The following is a 23908-nucleotide window of genomic DNA, read 5'->3' on the forward strand; positions in this document are numbered from 1 at the left end:
GTGGACTTCTATTGTGCATGTCAACCTTTGTTGGCATTGTGATGACATTTTGATTTTGGTGCAAGGATTCCTTCCTCTTCCCTCACACACCTCAGGATAATAACAGTTCAGAATGGAAAGCAAGAGCTACATGTGCAAGCAAAGCAAAACAAGGAATTTATTCTCTGCTTCCCACCAGCAGACAGATGCCCAGTTAGTTCCTGGAAAACAGGACCTCAGCATGCATAACTGTTACGTGGGAAGAGAAACATCATAACCACAAGTGTCTGTACCCTCTTCTTCCTTCTTTCCCTGAGCTTTTATTGCTGACCACCACATCCTATGGTAGGTAATATCCCAGTGGTCAGATTAGGTCAGCTGTCCCAGTTACGTCACCTGTCAGTTTGCAGATCCCCAGCCTACTGGCCTTGGGTAGGACATGGGTTGGAGAGTGAGCTTTGATGCTGTGTATGCACTGCTCATCAACAGCCATTATCAACACTTCTAGCCATAAATACAAAGAAAAGCACCATGTGGGCTGCTATGGAGAATTCACCTCCATCCCAGCCATACCCAGTACAATCTACACCCCTTATTCCATACCGTTTGCACCATGCCCAGGTCTCACATTATCCAGTACATCTAAATATCCTCTAACCATCCCATCCTTTTTTTTTCTCATTCCCAAAATCCCTTCATACCAACACTTGCACTATGTACTCTGTACTTAAACCATCTTTACAGCCAGCAGACTTATATATCCTCATTAACCAGTATCCTCTGTCCCTTAACAGGGACCAAAGCCAATTTGTCACACCAAAGTAATTAGTTAATAAACTGTTTCATTTAGACTTCAAAACATAGAAAGATATTCACAAAGAACAAGCTGTACAAGTCACTGGTTTTGAATACTAGACAGAATACTAGACAAAGTGATCTAATACACATTGCTTTGAAGTGGTATCAGGTACACATATACATAAGGCTGTAAAATATAAAGGTGACATTCATTCCTGCAGAGAAAAAGTGTTTTCAATCACTGACAACATATTCAACTTGCAGCACTCTGAGAAAGGTTTATCTCACAACACAGAACTTCACTTTAGATTTTTTTTTCATTATTTACCACAGGATGACCTACCGTCTAGCTTTGATACTTTTATCTCAAACTACACCATTATTACTGTTAGATAGTCTTCAACACACACCACAGCACTATTTTATTAATAGGAACCACTATTCAAGCAGCAAAATCACGTGAGAAAAAATCCAAACTAAATGCAATCCTTAAGAACAGTATCTTCTTCCATTTTCTTCTGTTAAAGGGAGCTAAAGAGTGCATCATACTGAGCCCCATACCTACTTCTTTGTTGCAGAGAACTGACTACACTCACAGCCATTTAAGCCAATTTTATCCTTGCAAAGACTGTGGAAGGAAAGCAGGGTTGGTTTAATGCTGTGCCTATATGGAAAGGCTTTTACCTGCATTAGCCCAGGGGAGATACCAGGGGCAGCTGACATTCACGTATGTGCCAGGCAGTCCATCCGGCCAGCAAGCATAGTTGTCAAATGTTCTGTTGCAGAACTTGCCTTCTGCAGAGAGATGGAAGGGAGGGTCATGTCACTGCCTTCTATTAATACTGTGAGGAAAACACTGAAGAGCAGACAATAAAAGGGAACATGGACATGTGCATTTAAGCCATAACAAAATTATGCAATTAAGCTTTGATGTGCAGTTAAGTGAGATTTATTTGTCCAAAAGATTTTCTCTCCACAGAACAGGAAACTTGTTTCAGGGTGGAACTGAAGAACAGATTAGCACCTTTGACTAAATCAAGGGACAAGAAAAATAAATAAATATTGATCCATTCCCATCCTTTCTCTTTTACACACTTATGTGTCTCAGTTTAATTTAAAAATCATTTTTACTGTGACTACTGTAGATAATTATTCACGACAACTGGTTCACAGTCATACAGTTGTAAAGTCTAGCCTAATATATAGATCCATCAACAAAATACCCACACACCATCATAACTTTGCATTACAGCTTAATCAACATCAGAATACTTCAACTACAGATTTACTAAACTGTCATTCTTAGAGGGCAGCAATCAAGCGCTCAACAGGATAATGAAGCGGAGGGAGATGAATGTTTCCCTGCCATTCTTGTCATCAGCTACTGCTCTCACTCTGCCATAAGAATATAGTTAAGAGAAAAAAAATTAACAGTTTTGAAATAATTCTTCACAGATGCAACTTTAGACCCATCTTGTCATTTTTCAGTGTGTCACAAAAGCACTGAAGCATAGGAGAGGGCACACTGTGTCCGGTTGTGAGCGTCATTGACAAGTCTCCAGTGTCCTCTAAACACCACATCGCAGCTGCTCTCAGTATATTAGAGCAGCTCAACTGCTAAGACAAGCTGCATTCTCATTTTTACTAGGGTACTTTTTTTTTAAAGCCATTTCAGCGTTTTACAATGCTTAAGATGATTTATACCAGCTTTAAGGCCTACAAACTGTTAGGACAATGGTCCCAGATTTCTTACCACCTGTGTGCTCTCTCACCCCCAACCCCTAAAAAGGTTTCAGGGGTATTACATTAGTGTGATGCTTTTATATGCTACAGGCACCACTTGCCACTGCAAAACACCCTGGACCTAAAGACTAACATCTTTATAACGAAACTCTTCTATAAAATGCTTTCTCAGCAGAGAGAAAAGTCCCACAGAGAACAGGAGGAAGCAAACAGGATAAAGAAGAAATTGACTGGAAAGTAAGCTGGAAAAGTACTTTCAAGTTCATAATCACTCCCTTGCTAACTGTTATCATGCATTTTAAAAATTAATACATTCTTATCCTTACCAAGCACGCTTACCTGCCACGATGGGGGGTGTCTCATACAAATATTTCAGGCATTGGAGCTGATACTCCTTCCACTTCTGCATAACCCCAGAGAGGGACCCATCTGAACTCTGAAAGAGAAATCATGAGTCTCAGACACCACAGGGATTTAAACTGTATGTTTTTCATGCAGCCTGAATAGGTGGATGGAAAAATTACTACCATAAGCCAAGACAGCACTGCTTATCATAAGGGGTACAAGATGCTGCTATGCATTTGCCCAATTGCAGCCAAAGAAATCCCTATTTGTACCACAAGGAACTTAAAAAAAAAAAAACAGCTATACCATGTCCTCACTGAAACCCAGACTGAGCTAGCATTGCTCTCTTGAACATGCCCCAGTTGTGCAATTTATTATCTCATGAAAAGACAGGAAGAGCAGCAAGTCCTTTTAGGAGAGGTTTTCTTTCCAACAGCAGTATTTCTGCTAACCCATAAATAGATCAAGTTAATTCACTGTATTCAGTGGATATTCTCCAAGCATTCTTCCAGAATGTGGATGGAAACTTTTCCAGCTCAGCCTTCCTTCCATGAACAACATCTTTTCCCCACATCCAGCATATTTTTCTTGAAACCACAGAAAGAGCAGGGACATGCTTTTTGCACAGTTTGACAGGCTGCAGATTCCACCGTCAGCTACCACAAGTACTGAGGGGGCAGGGGAACAGTACCTGCAAACTGTGTCTGAGCACAAAGGGAATTAGTTGTTGTTAAACTGCAAAATGTAGCACTGGCTGCTCACTCAAACCTAGCAGATGCCCCACCTGGCTCACAGAAGCCCAGCATACTCACTGCATTTAAGTAAAGATATCTCAGTCCTCCTCTCTCTCTCCTCTCCACATTCATATAAACGGAGTTACAAGTGTCAGGATTAGCAAGCTGTAAGTGATCAATAATGCAGCTAACTCAGCATCCTTTTTCCAGAGAAAATCACAGCAGGGGTGTCTTAGACATACAATCAACAGCATGAACCTGATGGTACAACACAGTAGATGAAAATTCATTAAATCCCAGCTGTCAATCAGTTTATTAAGTGAAGTATGAGGGCTAATTATTCTTGTAATTTTACCCTCACAGCTTCAACAGCTAATTTTTATTTTCCATTTGTGCTTCTAAACCTTTTTCAGGGCATGTAAAGGATTGTTTTAAAACAAATAGATCATTTTAAACATATACTGTGTTTCAGGAAAACCAAACTGAATGCTGTCCACTACAACCAATGTGACTTTAAAATTTACACACCAGTGGAAGCACCCTGGTGTAAAAGAAGTAGAACTGGCATTTTTGGACTACAAACCTCACAAGCCCTCTCATATCCTTCTGCCTGGACCAAGCCACTGCATTTAGTTACAAAGATGCTCTTGTACATGTGATGAAAAATAAAACATTTAGTAGACACCTGTGTTCATTTCAAGAATAACCACCTATATTTTTGTGCAATGTAACTGTAACTAGGGTCTCATGGCCATAATTTTAGAAGAATTTAGCCAGCTCCCCCTGAAATCAAAACAGGCACAAGCCTGTGGATCTTTGAAACTCTGACCCTTGTCTGCCTGATTTAAATCATCTTATCTATGCCAATAAGTGCTGCAAAAGTCTGTCTGTGCTGAAGTCCCTAGCGTAAAATGAATGGATCCTACTGAATTTTAACCCCGCGTGCCTATGGAAACTCACAAACTTGTAGCATAGTAATCTATGATCAACACACCTGAAGTAGAACATCACCTAAATTAGGGCTACAGGTGTGTGTAGAGAAACACAGAAACAAGTAACTCTAAAACTAAAATAACGTAAATGGACCACATAGGCTGAATAAGGATGGATGACTGGAGTACAGGGAGAGGGAACAACTTTCAAACCCAAGTTTCTCTTGGGCAGTCTTTAAAAACTAGCATTCAGGTTACACATTGTTTGAAAGGTCTTCATTTTACAAGGGTGGTTATTGAAGATATACAGGACTATTTCACCACTCTGTCATGGCTAGGTTAACACTTTAATACATTAAATAAAAATAACATTTTCTAGATGAACTCTTAAATTATGATTCAGAATAATTTCAGAAGTTACTAAGTGTCACACACCTTCCCAAAAAAAAAAAATTTATCATGCACACAGATGACCACATGAAGTTAATCTAATTCAGCTTTTAAAATCATTAAAAGATAAAGATGTATACAGAGTTTCTTTTAGATACAAGACTTTACATTTTAAAACATCCTGAAAAATATCCTAAAACTGCTTGCACTAAGAAGATCAGCTCTTGTGGTGTAAGCAAGCCTTGAAGTATTTTCCTCTAAATCAAGTTTTCATCTACTGCCTTCAGAATGCAGGAATAACCAGCTTTAATTACAGCTTAGGGAAAAGCAAGCCTTTACCCATCCATTTAAGAAAAAAGTAGAAACATTCTACTTAAATTGGTTTCTCATAATGTGAGATGACGACTCTAACAAGGAGATTAGCAAGCTGTAAGAGCAAAATAATTAGACATGCCTTTTTGTGGAGATGACCAATTTGGTAGACAGTTTTTTCATTATCTATAGTCTGTTGCAATAAGACAATCAACTATAAATCCCAAGACTACATATTTTGTTCTCTCTATGCAACAGTTTACTCTGGTTCAGCTACCATGTTTTGTTAAATTATTGACTTCAAATTTTATTTTAATATATGCTGATACACATTTCCCTGAGATTTTGGGCCACATGAGCAAGAATCACAAGTTATACAGTGCCACAGATTTACAATGTGAGTAGTTATTCAAGTAAGAGAGACCACATTTTCTTGAAGAGAGATTTTATTCTTCTGCAACATCAAAGCACTAAACACACATAAGTATATAAGGACAAGTTTCTGGGTCTGTACCCCAAATTTGGAGCAAATTGCAAAAGTTTGAACAGGTTTATTAAACACAGAAATATTTTTGTTGCTAAAATCACTGGTCCTTGCATTTTATGTATAGGGAGTTTTTGCTTTGTTGGGGTTTTTTGTTTGTTGTCCCCCTCAACCCCTCAGTTATATTCAACCATGTGAGAACAAACAGTAGCAGTTTTGCTGTGGTGAAAGTATATCACAGAAGGATAGTAGAGAAGAGGATGGAAATATGGCTGACTGGTTAAGGTGGAGGAGTCAGAAGGCCAGAATGGATGAAGGACATTAAGGAGGTAAGTAATGGTGCAGCCTAAGGACCATAAAATGGATGCAGAAAAATTAAGACAGGCACAGACACTGGGAGCCTTTCAGTATGCGCACATCATTAAGTAGGATTAATCTCTAGTGATAAATTAGCTCATTCAACAGTCTAAAGACAGAATCCTTACAAATCCTTAACACCTTTATAGGAAAGCCTCTTTCTCTGGCCATCATTTGTCTTCACAGACTCTTGTAAAAGGAATAATTTTAATCACTTTTCAACATCTTTGAAACTATTCCTGCTGCACCAAAAGCAGCATCTATGCAGATCCAAGGTGATCAATGCTACTAAAACACTATTCTAATACAGTGAAATCTGAGCATACAGAGTATAAACCTGTAGTGGGCTCAGGCCACCATGAAACAGCATCATTCAGAGTGGGAGAATTCTCAGAGCTTCATAAGCAGCTGGTGACTCCTGGGGTTATCTTCCCTCTTCTCCCATCACCATATAAAAGGTCTTACCATGCAACAGAATGAGAAACTCCTCCTCACATTTGTATTTCTTATGTATTTGGTCGCCTGCTTTTATATAGGAACAGTTACATTTCAGCTCTTTCATGCTTTTAATATTTCAGAATAAGAAAGACTTCAACTTGCTGCTAATGGCTCATATGTAATGTCACAACCATTGCGACCTCCAAAATGCTAATCTTAGTCTTCAAAAGCAATAGCTAGGCAACCTGGCATTGAACTACACTTTGGTATGGCCTTGGTATACTTCCCTCTGATAGCAATGATGACATACCAGCCTCGTGAGAGGAGGGTTCACATTACATTTACTGCTTTTTATACCAGAAGCACCAGTAAATTACTTCTCAAAAAGGGCAGTAAATTTTAGAAGTCCAACGCAACACATTATTTCAAGGTTATTCTTAGGATCAGCACAGCAACTAAGTCCAAGATAGGTGAAAATTGCACATTACTGCCTTTATGCTCATTCTGACTTGATGTTCTTTCTGTATAATATGGATCTTACTAAATTTTTTATGTCGGCCTGAACTATAGATATGCATCAATAAAAGCCAACAGAGTGGGAGCTAAGTTGGCCACCTAACAGGTTTATTCTATTTGTAGTGTGGACATAAGCTTGAATTTATACAACAGTTTTGTCCTCAGTTCACAGCCCACACAGGGCACAGCACAACACTGCTACTATTTAGTTCAACTTCTGTGTAATGAGCTAATCTGAATCCATAAGCAACATCTGACAGCCCAGTTACTCTTCTTTAAGAACTAAAGGTAAGCCAAAGGAGGAAGTACATCAAAAATGACAGTGCTGTCTCTACTAGAGATAGTACAAAAGAAGAATCATTAAAAATACCTGAGCAATACCTCTTCCAGAAATCATAAAATGAGATCATATTTTAGGACATCTGACATCCCCCAGACTTCTGCATTTATCACATTCTCTTCCAATATTACATTGCCCAGTTTAGAGTTTAATGTAGTCATCCGACATCACGCAAGACTAAGTGACCTTTGGAGATAAAGTCATTATTCTCAGTCTTCTGTAGGGTTGCTTGACTGATCAGATGATATAACATTAATTATGTTTCCCAAGTCATATTTTGCAAGATACTTTGTCAGCAGTTGGATCACTCTGGACAAATCTCTCACCCCTCAGAAAAACAAACAAACAAGGGATCAAAACAGCTTTTCTTTTAGAGAAAAGTCTATTGCAAGCTTCTAAGAGCTTTTCCTGTAAGTGCTTCTGTTCCTTAGTTACTAATGAACTCATGACTCCAGTAGCTCAAGAGCACCAGAGAAAGAAAACTTTCAGCATTCTCCCTGCTACTGAAAAGCAGTGAATGAGCTCCCACAAAAGGGGCTACTGGTTTCAATGAGAAACTCCCTGGTGACATCAGCCAGCTGAGCTTTCTTTTGGGCTGCAGCACCTCCGCACTTCAAATGAGACCTTCAAGATAAACAGAAAGTCCCAGGACTTTGACAAAGAAAAATCTTGAAAACAGTGTCTCACCAGCTGTCTAACCATGGAGATCCTGCCATTTTGTCACTGGTTTAAAACTTCAAGTTTCACGACATTGGGCTTTTGAACTCAAAGCTGCAATAGCAAGCTCTCATCAGGCACTTATACCCCAGTCAATGCACAGAAGAGACACTCCTCCTCTGCCTGTTTCTGAGATGTTGAGCCCAGACTGACAGCACATGTCCAGTCCTAAACAGTGGGCTTTCAGTAACTTCCCAAAACACAAGATGACCCTATTCCATTTCATCCTCTGCCTGAGCAGCTCCTAACAGTATTTCAGCCCATCTAAAGAACAGCCTGAAAGAGCAAATGACACTCCTGACATAGACAATAATACGTATAATTTTTTTTTGTATGGAGACTTTTGTTGTTGTTATTGGGGTTTTTTAATTGTTTGGTTTGCTTGGTGGTGTTTGTTGTTCTTTTGTTTCTTTGTTTTAAATCACAGGCTGAATCCCAGCATTCCTCTCAGTTTGAAAATAACCACTGCAGCACACGGTGCCTCACCCTGGCCTACCTGCCCTCATGCCTTTTTCTTCCTCTTTCGCACAACTGCACAGCTTCAGAAGGAAGGGCTGTTTATGCTCAATGCCACAGCAGCCCGTAATAGCACAGGACACTAATCAGTCCACCCCTCTATTCTTGAGACTTATTCTTGCTAGATTAAGTAAAAAAGCATAAGTGCATGCATCTCCTAAAGAAGGTTTGGAAATGCAGATTTCCAAATGCAGAATGCTTCTGGCTAGAGTCTCAAATAAGGCATTTTAAAGAACAAAACCAAAACCAATTTGAGGCGTATTCCTGCTCTCAGTACTTACTTCTGTTGACTAGGCACAGGGAGCTCCCAGCTCAGCTGACTTATTGTTTCATAAATCATTCCAAATTCATAAGCTGTCTGACCATGTGGCAGAATTCAGCTCTGACCAAAAGGGTTTCCATTCCAAGCCCAAACATCCCAGGGATGTCCTGGGATGCTTCATTCATGATTTCAAACTGTCCAGTTTTTTCTTCCCGTTCCTAAACTTTTTTTGACAAGCAGCATTTCAATGAGAATAATATCTCTTTGTCCATGTCATTTTCTGGATCAAGGCAAAGTATCTGGCATTCAGAAGCACAGATATCAAAGCAAACCTTTTAGACACCTAAATCAACTTGCACAGTATACAGTCAAGGAAATCATAATATAGCATCAAGGGAATAAAGTACAGCCTAATTTTTCAGCATGCTACAAAATTAAGCATAATCTTCTAGAGACATAAATAAATATAGCCAAAATGCTGTAGGTCAGGCAGGATAGACTGAAAATGTTGTACAAACCTGTGGTTCCAGGGGTTATTCTGCTGTTTCTGTCTTCAGTGATGGACCGACCTGGGATGAGAATAGTTACCCTCAGACTTTTTCTACCCCTTGAAGAGCTTTCCCAGCCTGGAAAGAGGTTTCCTCTTTGGTTACTGTATGACTCATGAATCCATACGCTTACAGCTGAAGCAGACACATATTTAGATTGACAGCCATTGTTACCAGAAAGTTATTTCAGTTACAATGTTTTTCATCTGTTCTGGTAAACGTTTCCATCAGGGATGTAGTATATGAGCCACTCAAACATGACAGAAGAAACTACTGAGCAACTATGCGAAGAGGCAGAAGAAACGAGTAAAATTCAAAAGCAACTAAAACTCCCAAACTCTTGCAGAGCAGAAAGCAATCCCACAATTTTAGTGGGAGACAGTGTGCCAGCACTCATGAAAAATTAAATCATAGGTCTGCTGTATGAGGAGATTTTCCTGTGCATTGCAAATCTAGACACGTTCTGTGAAGTGCTCTTTAGAAGAGCTTTCATTGATGCAGTCATACAACACATCAGGCAAAACAGAATAAAGAGTTTAAATTGCATTTTTAGATAGATACAGAAGGTGTAGCACTAGAAATCCTATGGAAAGAACAAAGGCAAAGTTGAGCAGAGTTGTTGGAGCAGGGGAAGCTACAAGGCTGAAGATGAGAAGAGCGCTTCAGCTCTACCCTGACAGATTTAGAAACAAAATGCAGCCTATGCTACTGGAAGAAGAACTTGACATTTAATTTAAAATGTTGTAATAACATGGAATCATTGAATGGTTTGGGTCGGAATGGACCTTTAAAGATAATCTAGTTCTAATCCCCTTGCAGTGGGAATGATCATCTTCCACTAGACCAACCTGGCCTTGAACATTTTCCAGGGATGGGGCACCCACAGCTTCCCTGAGCAACCTGCTCCAGTGCCTCACCACCTTCATACTGAATTTCTTCCTTATATGCAATGTAATTCTACCCTCTTTTAGTTTAAAACCATTACCCCTTGTCCTGTCACACTACAAGCCCTGGTAAAAAGTCTCTCTCCATCTTTACTATTTAGCCCTCATAATAGGGTCTCCCCAGATTGTTCTCTCCTCCAGGCTGAGGTACAGAAGCACTCTCAGCCTTTCTTCACAGGAGAGGTGCTTCAGCTCTCTGATCATTTTCCTGTCCCTCTGTGGAGGGGTTTCGTTAGATGGAGATATGTTGTTGAATTAGTCAGGCCCAAAGGAATCTCAAGGCCACTTCGAGAAGCTGAGAACAGAATCTGCTGTGAGAAAGAGGGGTGTTTCTTCATTAACAGGGCCTCAGCATGGTGTGAGTTGTCGGACCTATCATCAGTGGGGCTCCAGCGTGTGGACTGCCCATGATACTCATTTAGCGAATCCATGCTTGGAGCGTGGATGTGTTATTAGAGAATAGTTGCGTATATAAGGAGGCTGTAATAAATGGCTTTTGCATGATTCACATTGAATCGGAATGCTGAGTCCCTTATCGCTCCAACATCCCTCCTTTGCATCCACTCTAACAGGTCCATGTCTTTCTTGTCCTGGGGGCCCCAGAGCTGGACACAGTACTCCAGGTGGGGTCTCACCAGACCCAAGTAGAGAAACGGAATCATCTCCTTCGACCTGCTGGCCATGTTTCTTTTTATGCAACCCAGGAAATGGTTGGCTTTTTGGGCTGCAAGTGCACATTGTCAGCTCATGTCTAATTTTTCTTCCACCAGTATCTCCAAGTCCTTCTCTGCAGGGCTGCTCTCAAATCCATTCATCACTCAGTCTGTCCTGATATTGATGATTGCCCTGATCCAGGTGGAGGGCCTTGCACTTGGCCTTGTTGAACTTCCTGAAGTTCACATGGGCCCATCTCTCAAGCCTGTCCAGATCCCTCTGGATGGCATCCCCTTCCCTCAAGCAATTCAACTACACCACTTGGCTTGGTGTCATTTGCAAACTTGCTGAGGGTGTACTCAATCCCACTATGTCGCTAATAAAGACATTTAACAGTAGTGGTCCCAATATAGACCCCTGAGGGACACCACTGTCATGTACAATCACAGTGGAGTTACAGGGACAACTGGGGATATACAGGGCTGAAAGAGTAGAGAAGATTTAGGGTGGAATTCAGATGCCTGATCGCAGGTACCAACTGTTCCTCTCAACATGCACAAGTGCCTTCTGCTGTCTCCTGCCACAGCTGCAGAGGTGCAGGTTTCCCCTGCACCCTGCATTGTACCTGTTAGTCCTGTTCAGGGGACTATAGCACTAGATGCCTACCTTTGGGCAGCTGACTCATCCAGAAGGTCTCTGAACTGCGGAAGCAAAACAAAGCAAAGAACATCTGTCAAAGCCAGACTTTTGGCTCCTCTTGCTGTGGTTTAAAATGCAATTAGTTATGCTGGTTCTTCATGACATACTAAACCAACTGCATTTAAAAGGATCTGTTTCTTATGCTTATAGCTGACTGGTTTCTCTTTAACGGCCGGCAACAGTCCAGTCCCAGAGCTGGCTGAGCAAAGATACAATCTGCAGTCCCACACAGCCAGGGAATTGCAACATTCGAGTTTCCAAGAAAGAAAAAAAAAAAGGATTTCACAAAAAAAGAGAGTAATCTTCATCACAACCTCAGAGACTAAACAAACATCACTTCATTGTAAATAACCTGTATTTTCACTAGGCAACAAAAAATCTATATCTTTTCACCTTTCACAACAAAGTGTCTCAAAGCATCCCACAACTTTTCAAATTACTATTTTAAAAATCACTCTTCTTAAAGAGCCATGGTGCTGGATCAGAAGACAAGGTGTAGAGAGATACCTATTTTTCCCCATGATTACAAATCCTATAGCAATGTAAACCTAGTCACGTTTGTCATCCTATCACCACAATACCTGCAAAACAAACAACAAAGAACCAATGCACAAACCAAAAAACGCACACACTTAATCAGACATATTAACCTTCAGAGACCTTTCTCCCACCAAATACATTCCATTCATATTTTTTTAAACAAACTTAGTTCTCCAGTTAACACAAAAAAAAATCACCACAAAGCTATTTAGAAAAACTATACACACAAACCTGAAAACTCCAGTATATAATTTCATGGGTTTTATATCTACTGTTTAGAGATCGCTGGAGAAAAAAAAAAAGCAATCAAATCTGTATAGCTTTTGCAGTTCTACTTGAGGGCAGTAGTTTATTTTGGTTTTAACTAATGTGAATTAACTCCCTCAGTAGCTCATTGTCACAGTGGCTCAAGGTGCGCTGTCCTGTTATCTGCCATATTGCTCCTTCCCACCTCCCCATCCCCTTGCCAAGGTAATGATATGTAATACTTTCACAAATTGCTAGTATTTTCACTAACAGTTATGGCACATTTGAAAACAGAGCATACAAGAGGAGTTCTGCCAGTGAAGCTCATTTCCAGACATAATCTGTCTTCCTTTCAAATATTAAATAAAAAACAATGCAGAGGTACACTTTTGCATAACACAATGACAGGACAGAAGCTCTACAATAACATCCTTGTAGTATTGTATCATATACAGTAGACTTCACATTCACTTTGTCAGATGTAGTGTGGTGTTTTACAGGCTGCATACAATCTTATACTTTTCAGCATTCAACTCACATGGCCATGAAGTGTTCAGTTCCAAGGGCTTGATTTGTCATAAATGAGACAGAACCAATGTTGCATAACGGCTAGAGTCCTAACCCAATATGGAGAAACACTAAAGCAAACAAAAAAAGTAATAAGACAAATGAAAGAGGTATATTGAGGTGCTACACAGGGACTGCACTCTGATAATGTGAAACAAATAGATGGCGCAGGCTGACAAACAAGGATCAAATCAACATGCCTGAAGTTATGCACAGATTGGATGATCATTTTATTTCATCCCAAGTTCGAGGGGAAGATCTTGCTGTCCCTGGACACCAAAATCAATAGGGGGTACAAGCTATTATAGAAGACGACTGGCGTAACACCACTGCAGCAGCATCCTCAGAGCTGTGTTCCTAAGCAGAGAGATCCAAAAGACATTACCACTCCCAGAGACCACCCAAACATGAAATTTATATTCCTGCCTTCATCCCACCTGGCATGTCTTTTTCCTTCTACCTTCTTTTAAAACAGAACTCAGAAGAGTTTAGCTTTCCTGTACAGGGCTGGTTTTCGTTCTGGCTATGCTCCTGAGAGCCTCTAAGCAAAGAGACAATTTAAAGCATCATCTCAACTTGACAACAGCCTGCTGTATTTGTGAGGCCTGGGTAGCTAAGGCTGAATGGTACAGTCATCCTTCTCCAGAAGCGATGTTACAAGCAACAGTCAGCCAATATAAGTGTACTACAATGTTCACTTTCACTTCACAATTTTACATTTGCTCTTATTTGCCAAGGCCAATTTAGCTTCCTTGAAGGCAAAAATAAAACAGCTCCAACCTGAAATCTAAATTTTCTGCTTTTTCATTCTCTGAGGACAGTCACCACCACCTTCTACAACATTTAAAATTACAGTCAGAGAGAAATCATCTAGTTGCACGACACTGGAATGAGAACCATTAAAAGTAAGCTTTCATTAATACATTAGTTTACATTAACTTTTTTTGTTATCTTCAATACATGACTAATGCTTTGAGAGCATTTCATAGGACTCAGCAGACTGAAAACTTTTAAATCAAAGAATTCCAAACAATTCTTAGCTGTTCAGTATTGCATTGTAATGTTATTTTACCATCTTTAACTCAAATGATTTGGCAGGTCAATAACACACTCCCCTCCTCCCCTTTTACACAAATAAAAGTACCTGTCAGATCTATCCAGAACAGATTTACTTCCCAGTTTTCCTGCAGTCCCTCTCAGCCTGGCAAGCAGACTACAGAAATACAGGCAAGTCAAGTTGAATCACAGATTTTCCTTACTCTAGGACAGCAAAGCAACTTATGAACCACAATATTACCATAGGAACCAGATCAGGCATTTCCTCAAATCTGAATTAGTCTACCACAATATCACTTCCAAAAAGAAGACTGTAGTTTCTTCATTTCAGAAGCATAGCAGAATGAAAGTATTAAGAGAAATTACTATTATTGTTAAAGCAAACAAATGGGTAACCAAGACACAAATAGAGACTGGGAGTTCTGTCTTCTCCCGGTTCCCCAAGATGTCAATAGTATCAGTTCTCTGAAGTTATACCATGACAGCTGAATGTGTAAATAACACAGAAGCTAATAAAATCAAAAATCCCTCTGCATGCGTAATCCTGAGAACTTGCTTCAGCCCACCCTTTCCTTGAGCTCCGAGGATTTTGCAGTTCAAGAAATTTAGTAAAAAACAATCCTCAAACACTTATTTCAGCACTCAAAATTGGACCAGTTTATCAGACATTCTACACCACAAGTCTCTCAAACAAGCAAAGCAGCAATTTTCCCAGTTCCCTCTGAGTATTTGGATTGGTTAAAACATGAGTAAGCAGCCTGCAGCCAATTTCAGTATCACACATCTATCAGGTCACTGTTTTCCCTATTCCTTTACATTCTTACCTCCATTGCATTAAACTTGTATACATAATATTCAGATGCTAATACTTGGTCCCTCTTCTGCCCAGAGGTCCTGGCACTCCATGCACAAGTTGAATGAGCAGCAGAGGGTGTATACATTAGTTCTGCAAGGCAATCCCAGATACTACAGTGTTTCTGTCTCCCAACAGTAGCACAGAGGAACTCTTATGCAGCCTCTAGTTTTTCCAAACTTTATTCCTACCTGATCTTCAGGCCACTTCTAGCAGGCTTTGATCTACATCAGTTCAAGTCCTGCAATATGATTTTGTCAATACACAGGAAATCAATGGATTTTCTTCATTCAGAATCCTTGGGCTGGATCTTCTTCCTTTACTTCTGGAAGATATCACAGCCTTCAGCCCTGCATGTCTGCTGTGGCAACAGCCAGTTTCAAAGACAGTCACAACTCTCCACAGAAATCAGGCTGCTTCCTGCTCAATTCCTCCTTTCCATCCTGTCATAGAGCTATATGGAGCTAATGAGGTCTGTGGCTTAAGCTACAGAATTGAAGTGTGATTATGTTGATGTTAAAGGTGAGTGGACTAACACTTCTTTCCACCCCTCCATAGGGAGATCTTCAAAAAGAACGGGGAAAAGTAAGCAACAGAGGATGACTGCTGCTCAGGCAGCAACCACACGGGTTTTCAGAAAGCAGGAGATATGATAAAGCTCAAGAACAAGATGAAACAACTTCAGAAGTCAAGCAAAGAAAAACCTGTAGCTATCTTCTCAAGAAAGCTGCCCAGCCTGGACAAACGGAACACAGAAGAGTGAGCTTCTCCTATGGTCAAGTCTCTAACCTTTGTCAAAATGAATATTTTAAATTGTGCACAAAAGCTTCCTCTCCTCCATTTCCAATTTTCAAAGCAGTGAGGGAAGCAGTGACCATGCAGTAATAAAGCTGAAAATGGATAGGTCACTTAAAAGGAATTAAAATAATTCCATTAGTTCCATGTTAGTAGTTTCACAGCCACATATTTCCCATCTGACATTAACCTTAAATCAAGCAGCACTTGTAGAAAGAGAATAGATTCACACAGAACAGGCTAGAGAAAAAAAAACTTGGTTACTTAAACAGCAGTGGCTTTATGTCACATCTCTTTTTCTGAGGAAAAGTTTGCTCTCTGAACAAACTTGCTCTGCAAGGGATTTTTATGTTTTACATCTCAGTTCATCCATAAGACACAATTCTGGAGCACAGAGTCATCTTACAGCGTAACTATCAGCATTTGAAGCAGAGTTAACCGGCTCTGCTGTTGAAAGATGTTGTTTCTCTGTCTCCAGAGAAAGGCTGTGATTTCCTCCCCCTTCCCTCACTCCCCTCATCTCCTTATGCCACCATAAGGACTTCTGCCATCAACATTGTGAGCCAGACAGGCAAACTCTCCAGGGTAAAATTAAACAGGCAAAATGTTTAAGAGGATAAGAGTTGCTGTGAAGCAGAGACAAGCAAAAGCAGCACAGCTCACAGCAAAGCATAAGAACAATCTTAATTATCCAACATATTCAAACTAAGGAGCCTGAAATGAAGCCCACTACCTGTATAAAAACATTAAGCTAGCAGCCCAATGTCTATTACTCACATAGAAGCAAAAACTTGAGGATTTCAGCTGTTGGAGAAATAGCCCTTAAGGTCTCTTTGTCTATGGTCATTACTAGATGACTCATGATTTTTCACCTTTTGCCACTAGGAATGGTACATGGCAGACACGGTGACCTTGAGGCCAGAAGGACCCATGATAATAATCCAATCAATTTCCTGCATAGCACCTTTCAGGGCCCCATATTAACTTCTGCATCCATCTCACATACGCTAGCTTAACCAGAAAATACCACTCAGATGTATATCTAATCTTGACTTGAAGACTCCAAGTGACAGAGAGCCCACTGCACCCTTCAGCAAGCTGCCACTGTGGTTAATTACGCTGAGTACTGAATTCCACACTTAATTCTCGTCTGAGTTGAATCATCCATGCAAATAGGGTTTTTTTTAAAAGGAATTATCTTGCAAAACATGAAGTATGTTACAGTAGTTTTAATAAAATGAGATTGATGTAATGAAAATACATCCGATTCAACTTTCCCCAGCTAAACAGGTTGGTTACTGTTTGTGGCATCAGATAATTTTTCAGCCTTTTCACAACACTGTTGGATGAGTATCAGACTGAACAGCTAATAGTTACTAGTAAAAACAAACCAATTGAATTTTTCATAGCATTGCTACCATATGGTAGTATGCTAACATTGCTCTGGAGCCCTGTGCAGGGGAGGCCAGACTCCTCCACCCCACCACTGTAAAGACCAAGTCGGATTCTGACAAAGGAGCTTGTTTTCCTTTAGCTCCAGCCACCACAGACTTTTCAGATATTTTAACCTTCGTTTACATTTTTTAAACTGTTGGTATGTACTTGTTGCCATCAGCTTCCTTACCTTTCTGTTATACATCATTGCTAGATTAATTTTAGCCACCGCCTCTATTTCTTACAAGACTCATTTAAGTTGTTACAGAAGATGATTACACAGCTCGAGGTATTTGGGGACACTATCTGCATCTTGAACACGTCAAAGTTTAAAGTGTTTGTGTTTTTTACATAATGATTTTTCCTTTCACACCATTTTTACTCTTTCAGTTTTGCAGCTGCAGATGGTAGCTTACAGTTCTTTCTACTTTTCCAATTAGAAGAGGGTATGGATTGGGTAAACAAGTCAAAATCTGTAGATGGAAGTGCTGCAGTATCACGGCTGCACATCACATCTGCTTCTGGAGACTGGTAAAAGCTTTCATGCCTGACTACCTTTGTTCCTTGCAGCTAGCCAAGTGGCACACCAATATACTACAGCCCACAGTTCCTCTTCCACCTCAGGCATCCTTTTGCTTTAGCAGCATTGATTTCGAGGACAGAAAGTTCACTGAAACATTTAAGTTTAAAATAAGTAAATTAGCCACTGTATGTGAAAGTTCTGCTCAAACATCACACCAGACACATGCACACAAGTGTACAGACACACACACCCTTTTACAACCTTCCAAAGCACCCAGAGAATACAGCATTAGATGTCCCTTGCCTTTTTCCTTTCTTGTTGCCTTCTTCCTCTCCTTCTTACTGACTGTACGTGGAGTTCAGGAAGACAGGACTTTTTCCACTGTATTCAGCATTGGTGAGGCTTCACCGAGAGCACTGTGTGTGGTTCTGGTCCCACAATTTAAGAAGGATGTGAAGGTCCTTGAATGCATCCAGAGAAGGGCAACAAAGCTGGTGACAGAACTGGAAGGAATGTCCTGTGAGAAGCAGCTGAGGACTTTGGGCTTGTCTAGTTTGGAGAAGAGGCTGAGGGGCAACCTCATTGCTGTCTACAGCTTCCTGAGGAGGGGAGGCTGAGCAGGAGAAGCTGAACTCTTCTCCCTGGTATCTAGTGGCAGGATGCATGGGAATGGTACAAACCTGTGCCAGGGAGGATTATGCTGGACATTAGGAGGCATTTATTTACTGAGAAGGTGGTCAAATGCTAGAATAGACTTCCTAGAGAGGTGGCAGATGCCCCAAGCCTGACAGCATTTAAGAGGCATTGGGACATTGCCCTTAATAACATGTTTTTACTCTCAGTCAAGCAGTCAGACTAGATGATTATTGTACATCCCTTCCAACTGAAATATTCTATTCTAAAGCACAGGACCATAAGTGGATTCACAGTTTGGAAGCATTAATAGCTCCATTCACTTTCTAACCTCAATAATTGTATTCTGCCCAAATTTGTCACCTTATTATCCTCCTCTCGTGTACATATACCACATACAATATTCAAATTCTTTTTTTACTTTGTATGTTATGAAAATTGAGCAAATCTCAACTTTCAGATTAATATCTCCACAGCTGTCTTAGATGCTCTTGCAGTTTTATTAGAAGAGCACCTTTTGAAAGAAACTCACCACCACAGATTCTCTCTATACATCTTATTACTCTGTCACACCTAGCTCTAAAAAGGCTGAATGGAATCATCAATATTCCTTTAAAGCAAACCAACAACAAAATACACAAAATAAACCTAGTTATTCTTTATCACTAGTAATAAAATCACAAATTTTAAAACCTATGAAGGCCTAGTCAGTAGATCATATAGACCTTTAAGACTGACGTGGTATATAGATACTGCAGAATATACTGCAATTAAGATTATACCTTAGTGAGCCAAATATCCTCTATACCCATGTAGAACTAAAAGTGCTATGTGGAAAGGAAAGAAAGGTCAGCTTTGATTATATTCTGAAACCCTACAGCCAAAATCATGCTAGAAAGGGCAGGTACATGAAAAACCTTGTGCTCTAACCACCCGCAGGAACAGCTTCTGTTCAAGTTATTGTAAGGTGCATTCTCCTCCTTTACAATAACCAAGATTTATTCAGATCTTGTGAATAAGTCTTTGTGTACGCAAACCTCTCTCAACATCCTTTACATAATAGTTACCAATTATTAAAATAAGTCAGTCATTAATTCATTAACATTTCATCCTTCACATTTCTTATCTTCAAGAGGAAGGCTCATTTAGCTATATAGTTTAAAGGAAGAAAGAGAAAAAAAAAAAAGGATAAAAAAAAGTTTATTAGCTTAAAAAACTAAAACCCCCATGCAACACCAATACTCATCAGTACAACCCAGCAGGGGCCCCAGATGAATACAGAATCTCACGAGGCTGCCCACTATATAAACTAGTGTTTTGGGGAGGGGGTGGAAAAAACAAATCCTTAAAGCTTCATTCTTAACTAGAGTTGTTCTGAAGTAGCCATTTTATGGAATTCAAGGATAGAAACAACACAACCAAATAAGGCAGTTAGTCACTATATGGAAGACAGGAAGACAACCCTGGCAAGAGCTGAGACATGCTCCCTGGAGGGGCCCTTTAGATAAGCAGCCTGGGGAACCAGACAAACACACAGCAGACTGGCCAGCTTGTCTGCTTTGTTTCTATGAAAACTTTTAATGGAAAGGACACTAACCTGCAAAACATTTCCCTCGTCAGATTACTTGGACCAGAAATGGTCAAAAACTTAAGGCGGCACTGGGATGGAAGAAGAGACAGATGAGAGGGAACAGAAGGCTAAAGAGAAAGTGATTTAGTCAAGATCAAAGTAGGATGACACTTTCCATTCCCAACTGTTCAAATAGTTTATTTTCCAGCTTGAATCATAAAACTAAATAAAAGATGAGTATTGCAAAATAAGCACAAAGCAGTCAGCTCAGAATGGTATTAGAAGCTGAATATTTCCACGTTGGCTGCCTGTCATCCCATACTTGACAGTGTTCCAAGTTTGCTATGAATTTGCTATGAAATTATCTTCTCATTTCCCAGTGACATAACCTGCTGCCCATGCTGCCTTTCAAGAAAACACTTTTCTTCTGTGCTGATCCCAGCTGTCCATTGAGCAGGATAGAGACACTTTGAACGGTGTAATAAATCTGTTTATTTCCAGAGCTTGATTTCACTCCAAATATTTCCAGCATGACAAAAACAGGGGAAAGAGAGAAGAATAAGAACAGCTATAAATTAAAAACAAACAAAAATATTCCAGAGGCCATAAAGTAGCATCAACTCAGATAGAATTTGGGGACAAGTATTTGGAATGCAGTATTTTCACACAAGTTCTTTCTAGCACACCAACTGGATATTTAGTTTCTCTTGATCAGCCATTTACACAGACTATCTCTCCCTCCCCTTCTCTGAAGTACAGGCATGTTAATGAATTACTTGAACATATGAATTTCCTTTAAAGCTTTATTTAAGCTTTCTGCCAAGCAGCTCAGATAGAACAGCAAAGCCAAGACTGAAAAAGACTAAGTCTTCCTGTTGAAGAAAAACCTATAGGGTCTTTTCAAAGACAACAGGGGATAGTACACAGCAAATATTAAAGCCAGCCTGTGAACCAAGTTGCTGGTTCCAAGGCGAACTCTACAGGCAAAGAGCAATACAAAGGACAGACATGAAGGAAACCAATTATTGAAAGCCTGAGCAAGTATAAATTTAACCTTATGAACTATAAAGGATGTTTACATTAGCTTTGTTCTCTCCATACTACAGCTTTAAACTCCCTAAGTAGTATGTGCAGCACTGACAGCTTAGCTTGTTATTAAGTGCCTGCCTCTAAAGAGTATATTGTTTAATAATACAAACAGTCTCATTGATTAAGATGTCTACCGTGCAGCTGCAACCCCTCCTCCCCTTGCAGTCAATTATACAGGAACTGAGAACACTTTTAGAAAAACAGTCCTTGAATCCTGACTCAATATAAAAAGGAATTTCTACCCTACTGCTTTCTGTAGCTATTACAGGTATTTCTAAGGCACCTATTGTATTAGCGTCCAAGCACACAGACTTGGTAATCAAATGCACACAGAAAACCTCATTACTACCGCTGCTTCCACCAAACAGGTATTTGGAGGGAGTTATCTTACTGCATGGATTATAGCAACATGCAGATGTGCTCATCCTACCTTGTTATTAATAGAAAGTAGGAGTGGTTGTCACTCTTTCTAGAAAAATGCAATACAATGTTATTCCCTATTCAGTAATTAAAACATGTGCTACAGGAATGTTAATCATCTAACTCAAACTCCCTGAAATGAAGTAAGATATTGAAAGTTTGCAACTTTAAATTGGTCTGTGTAAGATAGTCAAGTGAAAAAAGCAAACACACCCCCAAGCCCAAACTTGGACACTTCTTTTCATTTATCAACCACAAAATGTTCCACCAGACTTGCATAGCAGCCACAGAGACACGTTTAACATAAGTCTTGAGCCACCCCTGTTTCTTCCTTCTACCTGACTATTCCATTCTTAGAACAAAACCTTTATCTGCAAGTGTAAGCACTATGAAAGATGAAAATTCTAACAAAGAAAAACAGCTTGTCAATGAGCCACAAGTTTCAGTTCAGTCAGACTCCTCATAACCAACAACCGCTGTCCTGCATGGCACATCTCACTTGATTGCTCAGACTAAACCATGAATGCTACAGCAATGTGGACAGTCTGTTACCCATCTTCTCCTCCTTCCTTTCCTATGTACAGAAATTAAAGCCTTGTCCCCAAAGAGGACCTCAACTAGTTTTTGTAGCTCAAAGCACGTACTTCCCACCTATCCTCACAGAGTTTTCTGTTGAGAACAAGAAATATTTTATCCTGGACATGTTTTGAAAGAGTTTCCTCATAGCACACCACTTGTGCTCCTCACAAAAAAAAAAAAAAAAAAAAGGCACAAACCACACAAACACACACACACACAAATCACACCACAACACAACCACACACACACCACAACACAACAAACACACCACCAAACAACCAAACAAAAGCCCCTCCTTACTATCCTCCCTCCTGGAAAACAGCATACTGGAACATCACTATAAAGATCCAAACAAGAGACTGCTGTTCACATTTGGAAAGCCTGTGACACCGTTTTGCCAAAACCAAGCAGAAGTGGTGAAAGCTGCACTAACTCAAGGCATCTTTTACAGAAGAGTAACAATCTGCAATGGTAACAGCTTCCTCAAAAATTAATATATAAGGGAAGAGATTAATCCATGTAATCATTCACCCTTTTCCCTACTCATATAATGTTTCATTGCTGGTGCAATCACATAAAGGACTACAAGTCAAGTCAGGTGATTTTAAGTCTATTGTATGGAGAGTTATCAGATCTTTGCATCTTGAAAAAAACTTTTAAATGGCAAAACACCACATGGAAACTCAGGTCCTTGTTAATTAAGAGGGATGAAGAGTGACAGAGTGGGGAAGAAGGCAGGAGTGAGGAGCAAGATGAAAGCTTCCTTGAATCATTACAGGATGTCCCAACACTCATTTCCTGTAAGCAGCAAGGAAGTAGGAAAACAGATTAGGAAATACAGAGTTCTTTGGTTGCTCTATGACCCATCTGCATGGATGCTATAGAAGTAAATAAATAGATAAATATTTTTTCCAGTCACAGGGACAGCTCTAGGTGGCTCTGTTTAAGCAAGGAGGCTGGACCAGATGACTTCCAGAGGTCCCTTGCAACCTCAGCCATTCAATACTCCAGCCCCAAGACATCAGTGTTGCTTAGACATTAAAACAAGTAAGAAATCAAGAAACGCAGTTTCAAATGGCAGCTTTGTTTACTGCAATTCACAACCATGTTTACTGTTGCAAGGCCATTAAGAGCTCAAACTATAAAGCTAACATTCTTTTATCCATCCATCTCATTAGGAATAGAAACGGTTTTATTCTAGAAAGCTTTAATAGCCTCGTTCATTACCACCAGGTGTCTTAATCCACAAAAAGAAACAAACTAATTCAGAGCCTACGGAATTATTCTACAGAAATCTTTTAATGCAAGTTTATCCTTTAACTGACAATAGCTACCTCTTGGAACTCCATAGGAAGCTAAACCAAATAACACCAGATGCAGATTTTTTTAAAAAGTTTTGTGTGTCAGCTTTTAGTTTAATTCAACTAATAACCAACACAGGAGTTGGTTCAAAGTGCATCTATTGCAACACTAAATGTGTTGGAACCTGATCTTCTGAAATACTGTTTTAATGGGATGTTTCTGACCACCTTTGTATGTGAATGTCTTCCATACCATCTCTGTTAGGCTTTGTATTTCATTTAGAGAAGTCATACATATTAAGGATTTGGGGCTTTTTGAAAAAAGTCCATTACAAATACATCTTAATTTATTTGATGTGCAATTTATAGCTATGCAGCATCACCGTAAACAGCATATAACAGCTTCCTGGGTGCTTTTTTTTGTTTTCGGTTTTGTTGGGTTTTTGTTTGTTTGCTAGTTTGTTTTCCCCTCTCCAGTGTGTACTCTGCTTGCAATGTCACAGAGTTTAAAAGTAATGGGATCCTTTTGTTATTCTTAGAATGATGCATTTCAAATGGTGTTTGATGAATTTTTCTTCATTACGATCCGTAAAT

At 39.8% G+C, this 23908-nt stretch overlaps 1 protein-coding gene across 5 annotated transcripts in view; it reads right to left on the reverse strand.

Annotated features, from left to right (window-relative positions):
* GLP1R (glucagon like peptide 1 receptor) overlaps positions 1-23908 on the reverse strand; it is a 91572-nt gene that overhangs the window by 58470 nt on the left and 9194 nt on the right. For 4 of the 5 annotated variants that reach the window (XM_071806119.1, XM_065834089.2, XM_071806121.1 and 1 more), the window contains exons 2-3: positions 2860-2956; positions 1462-1572 (exon numbers count right to left, since the gene is read on the reverse strand). In XM_071806119.1, the coding sequence (XP_071662220.1) occupies positions 1462-1572; positions 2860-2956 (208 nt within the window). Of the gene's footprint in view, positions 1-1461; positions 1573-2859; positions 2957-9381; positions 9435-23908 lie in introns of those variants that run through there. The other variant, XM_071806120.1, reaches the window with a different exon arrangement.

Source organism: Patagioenas fasciata, chromosome 3 (assembly GCF_037038585.1).
Source record: "Patagioenas fasciata isolate bPatFas1 chromosome 3, bPatFas1.hap1, whole genome shotgun sequence".
NCBI lineage: Eukaryota > Metazoa > Chordata > Aves > Columbiformes > Columbidae > Patagioenas > Patagioenas fasciata.